Genomic DNA, 11,957 nt, shown 5'->3' with positions numbered 1-11,957 from the left:
AAAAGCTATACTGTAATAATTATTAAGATATAAATGTGTATTAAATAATATTAAAATTTTAAATTAAATTAAATTTTTATTAAATTTTAAATATGAAATTTAGAAAATTTATATAAAAATTGTATAGATTTTAAAATCTATTAAAATGATGTAGGATGACTTTAATAAAAGAGAGAAAAAATTAGAAGGGTGTAGGTTGACTTTAATAAGAAAGAGAAAAAGTTAGAGAGGTGCAAAATCACTTTATGAAGAAAGAGAAAATATTAAAATAATATTAATTAAGGTTAAAATGGTAATTTTTGGAGGTGCAGGATGAAAGCTTAGAGGTGTAAGATGAAACACCCGTTGTGATATATGTATAGTTTGTAGTATGAATGGTAGGCCCAACTCACTCTTTCTCTTAGGCCCAAAATGGATTATAGATAGTAGGCCCAAATAAATTGGTAAAGATATTTCTTGCTGTGTTGTGGACAATGACTAAAATTGAAGGTCTCGGGAAAATCTTTCTTAATTTGAAAATTAATGTTAAATTTTAATCTTGTAAAACTAATTTGCATTTTGAAAATTATACTCACCTTGTATGGAAGACGTGTGAGAAAAAAAAGATACATTGTTAAATAAAACTGAGAAACAAATGTAGTGAGAGTGAAGAGCAACTCCAACATTCTACGTACTATGACTTTAATCTTTTAGAATACGTGGTTCTTCAATTACCTCTATCTAAAAACTAAAAAAAACAAAAACAAAATATATAAGTATTTATAGGTCAAATTCGCAATGAATAAATACTACCCATAAATATATACTATTTGTATTTACAGATATATATATATTATCCACAAAAAATAAAAATAAAAAAATTAAATGATATTTTATTAAATTAAACTTAATTAAAATTAATTTATATTTTATCGTATTAGCAGTTATCTTAGAATTGACCAATTATTATTTGATCATGATGGAAGAGTTAACCCAATTCAATACATTACTCCTGTAAAATTTGTTAATTTCTAAATCTTATCATGTTTAATAAGAATAATAATATCTTAATCTTACAAAAGATATATACAAATTTCTTACCAATAATAAAATATATATATATATATATATATATATATATATATATATATATATATATATATATATATATATTGACTTCTACTTCGCCTAAGAGTTATCAGAAATTATAATTAAAAAAATACTCTAAAATTGACCTTTAAGTACCATTCTGATAGAAATGCGTGCAGNCTCCTGTAAAATTTGTTAATTTCTAAATCTTATCATGTTTAATAAGAATAATAATATCTTAATCTTACAAAAGATATATACAAATTTCTTACCAAAAAAAAAATATATATATATATATATATATATATATATATATATATATATATATATATAATCTGCAAGAGTGACTTCTACTTCGCCTAAGAGTTATCAGAAATTATAATTAAAAAAATACTCTAAAATTGACCTTTAAGTACCATTCTGATAGAAATGCGTGCAGTTTGATGATGCGAACAGTATAAAGTATACCCCCACAATTGACTTGCGTAATTTATCTTCGTCTCAATTGTTTCATTTATTCTAATAATTCTATTGAAAAATAATTTAAATTCAATTCGATTTGTAATGTATGATGTGTACATTTATTTGTAGTATGATTTGATTATATTTTTAATCAATGTAAATTTGTCTAACATATTTTTCTAAAAAATAATCTTTAATATGAAAGTAGATAATATTATTAGTTCAAAATAATATTTGATAGACATATTCTAGTTATTTTACAAAACTATTTAGACATTATTAGCCAAGCACATAAACTAACTATAAAAAAAAAACTTGTATATTTGTACTATGATTTAATTGTATTCTTATACAACTTAATATCTTTAACAAAATCGTTAATTTGTGTTGCACTTTTCTCGGAATCCTTACCTTACCGCCACGTATATATAGTATAACCATACAGCATGATATTTAATTTAAATATAAAAATAGAACTTTTAACATATGACAATTAGATTGTATTAATCCTTGTCCAAGGAGATTCTTTTTGTAATTTATTAATTTTTTAAATTCATTTTGTAAATTAAAAGAAAAACTTTTTGATGATTTTAAAATTATTTATGTTAACATTTCTATTTATAAACAAAATATTTTTTTCAAATAAGTTTAGTTATTGTAAAAAAATAATTAAACTTATTTTTTAAATAATAAAAAACTTATCAACCATACTTTAATTGGACTATTCTAGTACATTGTTCAACTATAATTAAACAGCCATTTGAAGGTTGTAAATTATTTTATTTGGAAGACTATATAAACTACATATGGAGTTAATAGTTATCAACTGATGCATGGGTTGACGAAACTAAATAAGTTACTTCTCGAAAGTTGATGAAAACAATCTCACAGACAATCTTTTTATGAAAATTGTACACTTGTCACTTAGTACTATTATAAAAGTACACACTTGTCACAAAAATATATTAAACAAATTGTATCCTTATGTGAATGGAATCCTTAATCCTTGTTTTTACATATTGACATCTGAATAGGAGTATATTAAACAAATCTACTGTTATGGCTTATTAATAGGGGTGTGATTAACTTATTTTGTATTTAGTTTAATAAAATTAATTAATAAAATTCTTCAATATGAGTTATTTTTTTAATTATATATTGGAAATGTAATTGCCATGATTAAAATGTCTAATATATCTACATTTTTCTTATCAAATTGATAGGTCAGTGTATTATGGACATCACATGATCGTATATATTACTATCTTTACCTTTAAAGTTTAACTTAAATAGCTATAATTCGAACACTCTTAATATTAATCTCAATCATTTAAAAAAATGAAAATGTCTCTATTTAAATTACTAAACACCAAGAACGCTAAATATAACTAGAAAAAACATAAATATAAATTAGTGTTGCTAAGTATAAATACACATTAAATGTTTTTACGTCCCATTTTAATATAATGATAATATTAAAACAAACAATCACGGAATCAATAATCAGAAACAGATAATCCATAACTATAATATATAAATAATGTATGCCTTGTAAATTACAAGTTAAATGTACAGAAAAAAATTATAAATATTTTTGATAGGGTATTAGGAAACTTCCGTAAATTTCAACAACTACGGTGTTAGCATTATTGTCCGAAAATTTTAGATTCAATGGTAAGGATATGCATTAGCTATCTTACTTTATTCATACGTCATAGACTCAAAAATAATTTCAACGATTTGAGTTTTACATTTATTTAATTTAATTATTCAAAATTATATTAAAATAAAAAATAAATACTCTTTCTTCGATAAACACGTGGAACAAAGTGTGTTTTTGAGCATATATAAAAAATCTTCCGATATTTAAGGAATGTAAGGAAATAACATAATATTAATCTCAATAATTTATTTAAAATGTACTAAATCTCTGTTGACCATCTACCACTTGGCATCAGGACTGTCTTCTAGCTGGCACACTGCATTTATTTCGCGAGACTCAAAAATCGTTGACCTCCTTTTGTTTTTGTTAGGCGACAAAAATAACCAATGAAAGCAACAAAAGATAACATAAACCAAATACTATCGAATTCATATAAAACAAAAAATTGAGTAAGTTTAATCATTTTAAAGTATCGAAAGTCTTTTTATTTTATTATTTTTATAACTGAGAAAACAAGAAATATATTATAAGAACATTTAAAATTATTTTCCGTATATTTCATAAATAAAAATTAATAATTTGTTGGCATTGATTTAAAATTATATTCAAATGATATAGCATCCACGTGACATCTCTTTAAGTTGTTTTTTAAACACTTCATCCGAGGAAGCAATACTTTATACCACAATATTTATAATTAAATGTTAATCACGCATGTCCCTTGTTAAAAAAACCATGCAAGTTGAAGGGTGTCTCAACATTCATTTTCTTAAATGTCCCTACTTTGATCTTATAATTTTTTTTTCATACCCTATTATTTAGTTAATTATGTTTTTATTTTTATCTTATTTTAACACTAATTAAACATTATTATCTGACTGTCGTCTTAGGTCAAACTTAAGATGAATTTACGTAAACAAAAGGAAATTTATCACTTGCGTAAAGCCTAGATAATTATCGGTTGCATATAATTGAGAAGTTTTTTTCATCTTCTATCCAAAATAATTTTGATATAACAACTGAATCCTGATTTAATTTGATATGATATATTTAACTCTTATGTGGCGACAATTTTGTTGGAAAAATAGCACTGATCAATATTAGAGTGTAAAATGACTGTTTTCGGACTATATATCGACACAATTTCTACATTAGTATAACTTATAATTATTTCTTTCTTAATTGCTCGCTAAAAACAAAAAGTAATTATATACATGATATAATATAAGAAAAGAATGTGCTATCAATAATCATTTATATTTTAGAATTCAAATAGCCATTAATTTAATTAAACCATCAATTCAAGACTTACTATTGACTCTGAGTTTGTCCTACAAATACCACCTTCGTTTTCCTTACACAATGTGTCACCCATCTTCTACAGAACCATTTAACACTTGCATTCTCCCACCCCTTCTCCTGTTTGTTTTCTTTTCCATATATTACAAACATGCAAACGCAACCAATTTCCACTCTCGCCTTCACGCTCTTCCTCCTCTTGTTGTCTCCACCACGCGCCGCCGCGGCAAGGCCACCACCAGATCCACTTCGTACATCATGCGCGCAGGCCAGGTACCCCGCTCTATGCGTGCAAACCCTCTCCAACCTTTCCAACACCGCCGCCAAGCCCCTCGACCTGGCCCAGGCCGCCGTCAGAGCTAGTCTGGCCCGTACCCGCGGTCTCTTCGCCTACCTTGGGGCGCTAAAGGCTGCATCGCAGGGTTTCGGACTGAGACAGCGAGTTGCGTTGAGTGACTGCGTTCAGCAGATATCCGACTCGGTGAGAGAGTTGAGCAAGACGCTGAACGAGTTGCAGCACCTCCGCGACGAAACCTTCCAGTGGCAGATGAGCAACGTCCAGACCTGGACAAGCGCCGCCCTCACCAACGGCGACACTTGCATCTCCGGCTTTAACGCTGTCGCCTCCGCCGCCGGGAATATCAAGTTAGAGCTCAAGCAAAGAGTCACCGACGTTTCCATGTTCACCAGCAACGCGCTTTACCTCATCAGCCGCCTCGCCGACAGCGTCACGGGGAAGCCTCGCGCCAATTCCGGGAACTGATCCTGTCCCTTCATCAAGGTTCTTATGTGTGAATATCTGAAGAGTGTGTTTGGAAAGATGTTAGAAGGTAGAAACCACGTTTAAGCGTTTTTTTTTTTTCAAACACGCAAGCACCGGTATAACTTATAAGTAGCAAGGATCTGTTTGCAGTATAAGCTTTTGGTATTGGCTTTTTGCTAAGTGATGAACGTGTGAATTATACTGTTACTAATATAACATGGCTTGACTCAGTTTTCTTATTAATGTAAAATGTGTAATAATTTTCATTTTCTATAAATAAATTACTTACACTGCCTACCTAATTATTATTATTTTATTTTCGCTTTTTTCTTCTAACCTGTCAAGCTTCCAACTTTCATTTAGTACGTTTCAATTATTAAATACAATAACTTATATAGATTGAAGAAAAAAAAAACATAATACAGGAAAACTAGCTAGTAAAATTTTAGTTTACTACAAAAAACTAGTCAAAAATAAAAACTTATCCAAACACAGGTTAAGGAAAACATAAATAATTACATGTAAGAGAATTGTTAATTTAAATACTTTCTTAATTATTAAATTCGACAAACCAAATAGAGTTAAAATAGTATTTATAATTTTCTTATATAGTATACATAAATATAAATTTCCTTCTCTAAACATATTTAGAAATAGTAAATAATTAGATCGTCTTAAGCTAATAAATTATTTAACCCGCAACTTTTCTCAGTAGATACGTTTCATGCATACTCGTAGTTTCATGCAAATATATGAAAGTTTAATCACGTGACTTGTGTTATCTGGATGCGATGGGATCTATACGTATCTCTTAATAGATGTGGCACGTGTGACAGTGTTACTATAATCCTTAAGTGCTGACTAGCGATGATTGTAGAATATTTAAATTGGCTTCATGTGAAGGGTGGCACAGGTCAGGATTCTAGAGTAACCTTGTTGACTAATATGGGTCCAACTAAAAATAATTATGATGAATATACACTATTGTGAAAAACGTGGATATAACCACGAGTCACTTATTAAGAAAATAATATGATAGAAAATATGTTGATAATTTCGTAAATATTGAAAACAATATAACATGGATGTGTGGATAATGGATGCAGTGTTAAATTTGAATTAAATAGGTCACATGTCACTATTTTATTCATTTACATAAATTTATTTTAAAAAAATATATTTAAAATAGATTAATCAAATTATCACTTATGCATTGTAAAAAAATTATTAAAAAAAAAGTTGTCAAAATAATATTTTCAAAAATACTTTCATTGTTTTGACTTGAGGTAAAACATTCAATGAATCATGTGTCATTGAATGAGTTATAAATTTCTTAGACATCTTTTAATGAGTGAGCTTAAAGCATGTTATTTTGTTCAATCACATGATAATTTGGGACTTATAATAGAAATTTAAGATTTTTTCACTTGAAAAATTAGGATTTTAGATAAATTAGAATGTTGACTTAATGTTGGTCCAAAAACAACTGTTTTTCAACGTTTCAAATTGAGAGAAGCGTGAACGAGACACATAGTAATAATGAACAGAACACGAATAAGTGATGAAGAAAGGTTGGAACCAAACACAAGAGACAAAAAAATTTAAATGAAAAATAAGAAAAAAACACATACTTTAACTGATACTACATGGGGTTTAAAAGAATTGGGCCGACCCAGGTCCAGGCCCAATTCCAGAGTCTGAGATGATAAGTGAGAAGGGTCTCACTCTTTCNTTGCTTCTGTCAGAGAGTTGGTGAGAGAGAGAAAAGTAAAAGCTCGAGAAGAAGCTCANAAGCTCTGNCTCGAAGACTCCTTGGCCGACGATCTGCTTGTGTGATCGGAGATGGNGAAAGTTGATGAAGAGAAAAAGAACGGGGAGAGTCTGAGGTTAGTAAAAAGTAAACTTTATTTATGTTTCTGAGAAAAATAAATTGTGTGTTACAANCAGCATGATCTGNGTTTCTTCTTACTGTTAAAAGANGATAAGGAACTCTATTTATAGAGTTCTCGGGGTTAAGGGGAAAGGGTAACAGAAAAAGGAAAAACCTATTTAAAAACTAACGAACAGGAGCGTCCTAATTAATGGAAGGAGCGTCCTAATTAATGGATAACAACTAGGAGCGCGGTTACTGTATTTGACAGTAACCACCTTCTTCAATAGCCTCCCCTCAAGCTGGATGATGTATGGTCATCAAACCAAGCTTGGGAACAATGGTCTTGAACCGAACACGATGTGGAAATTTTGTAAAAATGTCAGCTAGTTGCTCGTCGGAGCGAACTGGAAGAAGTCTTAGAGCATTAGCTTGTATCTTCTCACGAACTACATGGCAATCAAGCTCAATATGCTTGGTCCTTTCGTGAAAACTTTGATTGTGTGCTATGTGTCTGGCAGATTTATTGTCACAGTAGAGGGCTGGAGTTCCAACTTGTCGTACTTGCAAATCACCCAATAAATAGTTGAGCCACTGTATCTCACAAGTAGTGGCTGGTAGAGCCCTGTATTATGCTTCTGTGGAAGATCTAGAAACTATGCTTTGCTTTTTTGATTTCAATGATATGAGTGATGATCCGAGAAAGACACAAAAACCCGTAGTAGAACTTCTAGTATTTGGACATGTTGCCCAGTCCGAATCACTGAAAGCTTCCAAATGTATAGGTGAATCAGCTGGAAAGAACAACCCTTCTGATGGTTTAGACTTGATGTACCTGAGAACATGTTGAACAGCCTGAAAATGGAAATTAGTAGGTGATTGCATAAACTGACTAAGTAAATTAATTGAGAAGCATAGATCGAGTCTAGTGTTAGATAGATAAAGCAACTTCCCTATTAACCTTCTGTAGGAGCTTGGATCCTCTAAGTAGCTCTCCTGTTTGTACAAAGAACTTGTGTCACTTAAGAAGGGAGTAGTGCATGGCTTGCAGCCCAGCATCCCTGTTTCCTTAAGAATATCTAGAGCATATTTTCTCTAAGATAGATGAACTCCCTTTTTAGATCTTGCTACCTAAAGGCCAAGAAAATATTTGAGTTCTCCTAGGTTCTTTATGTGAAACCTGTTGTGCAAGAGGTTCTTGACATGATTTCCTCCATGGAATTCCCTGCTAGTATAATGTCATCTACATAGACAAGTAAGGCTATGAAACTGGTGTTTGTGCTTTTAACGAAAAGGGAGTGGTCTGATTGTGACTGCACATAGCTAACAGAGATGAGGAATGTAGATAGTTTTTCAAACCATTGCCTACTAGCCTGTTTTAGGCCATATAGAGATTTTGTGAGCCTGCAAACTTGACTTGTCTTGTAAGTGTTTAATCCTGGTGGGGGTTCCATGTATACTTCCTCTTTTAAATCTCCATGTAGGAATGCATTATCCACATCCAGCTGGTGCAAAAACCAATTTTTAGAAGTTGCTAGTGCAATAAGTAGCCTTACTGTGGTCAGCTTAGCAACAGGGGAAAACGTATCTAAGAAATCAATCCCTTCCTGTTGGGTATACCCCTTTGCCACAAGGCGAGCTTTATGTCTTTCAACAGTACCATCAACTTGGTACTTGATTTTATACACCCATCTACACCCAATGGCAGTTTTCCCTGGGGGAAGTTCAGTCATAAACCAAGTATTGTTTGCTTCTAAAGCTGCAATTTCCTTTTGCATAGCCTCTGCCCATTCTGACACATCTTTGGCCTCTTTATAAGATTTTGGCTCGCTGTTTGTAGTTATAGCCATAGTGTATTTTAGATGTCTCCCTGTCAAAGATTCACAAGATAATGAATCAGAAATGGGATAGGGCGTTTTCAAATTGTTAGTTAAAGTCAAGGATTGATTCACCTGATGTATGTAATCTGCCAAATATCCTGGGTGCCTTCTAACNCTNTCAGACCTTCTGTGTCCAAGGTCTTCCCCACTGCTNCTGGCCTGATCTCCATCATCACCATGGTCATTTTGANTTGGTTCTGCATTGCTACCTATAGGTCTNTCACCTCTGTCAGGAACAGAGTTNTCCATAGGATCATTGAGAAGANTCATTGGNTCATTTTCCTTGTCANTAACCTCTGTATTGTTTTGTTGGTCCTTCCAAGGAAANATGTTTTCATAGAAAACAACATTTCTGNTNATGAATAACTCCCTGGTATAAATGTCAAGTACANTATATCCCTTAACTCCACTCTNGTACCCNAGGAAAATACACTTCCTAGCTCTTGGCTCGAGTTTGTTCNTGCCCCCTTCAAGGGTNGAAGCAAAACAGAGACACCCNAAGGTTTTNANACTCAAATAAGTGGGAGGGGTGTCATAAAGGAGACCATATGGTGTTTTCCCATTAAGTATGGGAGAGGGCAATCTATTTATGAGCTAAACAGCATGGCTGGCAGCATAAGACCAATAAGTAGTGGGTAAATTAGATTGAAACATAAGACTACGAGTCACATTAAGGATATGTTGGTGTTTTCGTTCCACCACTGAGTTCTGTTGAGGAGTCTCAACACAACTAGTTTGATGATTAATCCCATAGGAATTATACAAATCAACACAATTGAATTCAGGGTCGTTATCTGTTCTAACAGTTCTAATCATCTTACCAAATTGATTCTTAATTTTAACAAGGAAATTCTGCAGCAGACTTCTAGTTTGTCCCTTATTGTTCATTAAAAATATCCATGTGTGTCGGCTATAATCATCAACAATAGTAAGGAAGTACTTGTGCCCATGAACTGAGGAAACAGAAAACGGACCCCAGATATCACAATGGATAAGATCAAAACATTCAGCAGATAAAGAATCACTTATAGGAAAGGGCAATTTATGTTGTTTAGCATAATGGCAAACATCACAGACAACATTAGTATCCATTTGTACATAAGGGAAATGTTCACATATTTGTTTTACAATTTTCTGTCCAGGGTGGCCTAACCTGTAGTGCCACAAATTAATGTCAACATGTTTAAAAGAGAAAACAGATTTAGAGACAAAATTCTGATCAGGTCTGGTAAAATCTTGTAGATAGTATAGGCCTTTTTGTGGGCTAGCACACCCAATCATCTTCAATGTAGAATTCTCTCTTATCTGACAATCCTTAGAAGAAAAGGTTAGACTGTAATTTAAGTCTTTTGTAAGACTTTGAACTGAGATTAGATTGAATGAAAAATCAGGAATGTATAAGACATTAAAGAGGACAAAATTTTCAGAAAATTGGACTGTCCCTGCATATCTAGCTGTAATGACGGTATTATTAGGCAACCTTACAGTGATGGGTTTAATTTTATAAAAAGTTGTAAAATTTTCTTTTTCATGGGTCACATGATCTGTGGCCCCAGTATCAATAATCCAAGAGAAAGTACCTGGATCATCTTCTTCATTATTGCTTTGTATGTGGTTGATATTGTGTCTGGGCTCGTCAGTTTTCTCAATCATTTTGAGAAGCTTTTGCATTTGTTCTGGAGTCAATGAACTCAAGGCAATAGTAGCATTGTTCTTTTGATCTGTTTCTGGTCCAGTGGTGTTTTGGCAAGCATTAGTTGAACTTCAGCCTCCCCTTGCTTCAGAATTTGCGTCAGCCTTTTTATACCAGGGTGGATAGCCATGTTTAGAATAACATTCATCTATAGTGTGGTTCATCTTGTTGCAGTATGAGCATTGTTTCCCATAGTTAGGATTTCTACCTCTTCCCCTTCCCTGTCCAGAACCACGACCTTGACTTTTCCAGGTCTGGTCTCCTTTCCAACTACTGCTGCCTTTGTTATTCATAGTAGCAAGGACTTTTGTTGTTTCAGTGAGTTGAGTGTAGGAAATACCGGACCTTTCTTGTCTTTCTTGCTGTATAATAAGAGAAAATACTCTGTTTATGCCTGGAAGGGGTTCCATTAAAAGGAGCTGTGTACGAGCAGTGCTGTAAGTGTCATTGAGGCCCTTTAGGAAGCATATGACATGTTCAATCTCCCTGTACTTCAGAGAGATCTTGGAGAGCTCACAGCTGCAGGGGATTTTGCAAGTGCAGTTGGGTATGGGTCTAAGGGATTCTAGTTCTTCCCAAAGGATTTTCAGATCAGTAAAATACTGGTTGACACTTCTTTCTCCTTGTTTGATTGAGTGGATATCTTGGAGGAGATCTGATATTTTAAAATAGTCTCCTTTAGAGAATCTTTCTCTTAATTCATCCCACAATTCCTTTGCTTCTTCAACATATATCACACTTTCTGCAATTTGGGGAGAAAGTGTCTTAATGATCCATGAGAGCACCATCATATTGCATCTCTCCCATGAATCAAACAGTTCTTCAGTTCTGTTGGGTTTCTTGATTGACCCATCAATAAATTTGAGCTTGTTTTTGGAAAGGAGTGCCCTTTTCATACTTTTACTCCAAGAAGAGTAGTTGGTTTCATTTAGAACCTGAGAAATCAATGTCAAGCCTGGATTTTCTCCAGGATGTAGGTAGTAGGGGCTGATAGGATTGTTGGCTGGGTTGAGTCTTTCTTCTGTCATCTTGATACCAGAATCAAGAAGCTTCAAGAAATTCAAGCAAGAAGTATCAAGAATCAAGGATTAGCAGCGAAAGTGATGATCAGCTCTTGATACCATAAAAGAATTGGGCCGACCCAGGTCTAGGCCCAATTCCAGAGTCTGAGATGATAAGTGAGAAGGGTCTCACTCTTTCATTGCTTCTGTCAGAGAGTTGGTGAGAGAGAGAAAAGTAAAAGCTCGAGAAGAAGCTCA

The 11,957-nt window shown here is 32.7% G+C and overlaps 1 protein-coding gene across 1 annotated transcript; it reads left to right on the top strand.

Annotated features, from left to right (window-relative positions):
• Positions 1–4,446: 4,446 nt before the first annotated feature.
• LOC106766510 (pectinesterase inhibitor 3-like) lies at positions 4,447–5,545 on the top strand. The gene has a single exon (XM_014651234.2). The coding sequence runs from the start codon at positions 4,644–4,646 to the stop codon at positions 5,253–5,255; it is 612 nt and encodes a 203-aa protein (XP_014506720.1). The 5' UTR covers positions 4,447–4,643; the 3' UTR covers positions 5,256–5,545.
• Positions 5,546–11,957: the final 6,412 nt, after the last annotated feature.

Source organism: Vigna radiata, chromosome 7 (assembly GCF_000741045.1).
Source record: "Vigna radiata var. radiata cultivar VC1973A chromosome 7, Vradiata_ver6, whole genome shotgun sequence".
Lineage (NCBI taxonomy): Eukaryota > Viridiplantae > Streptophyta > Magnoliopsida > Fabales > Fabaceae > Vigna > Vigna radiata.
Note: the sequence above shows the minus strand (reverse complement) of the source record. Positions and strands in the feature narration are given on the sequence as shown.

Excerpts from the sequence above, each read along its gene's own strand:
- LOC106766510 (XM_014651234.2), top strand. The coding sequence starts at position 4,644 with ATGCAAACGCAACCAATTTCCACTCTCGCCTTCACGCTCTTCCTCCTC.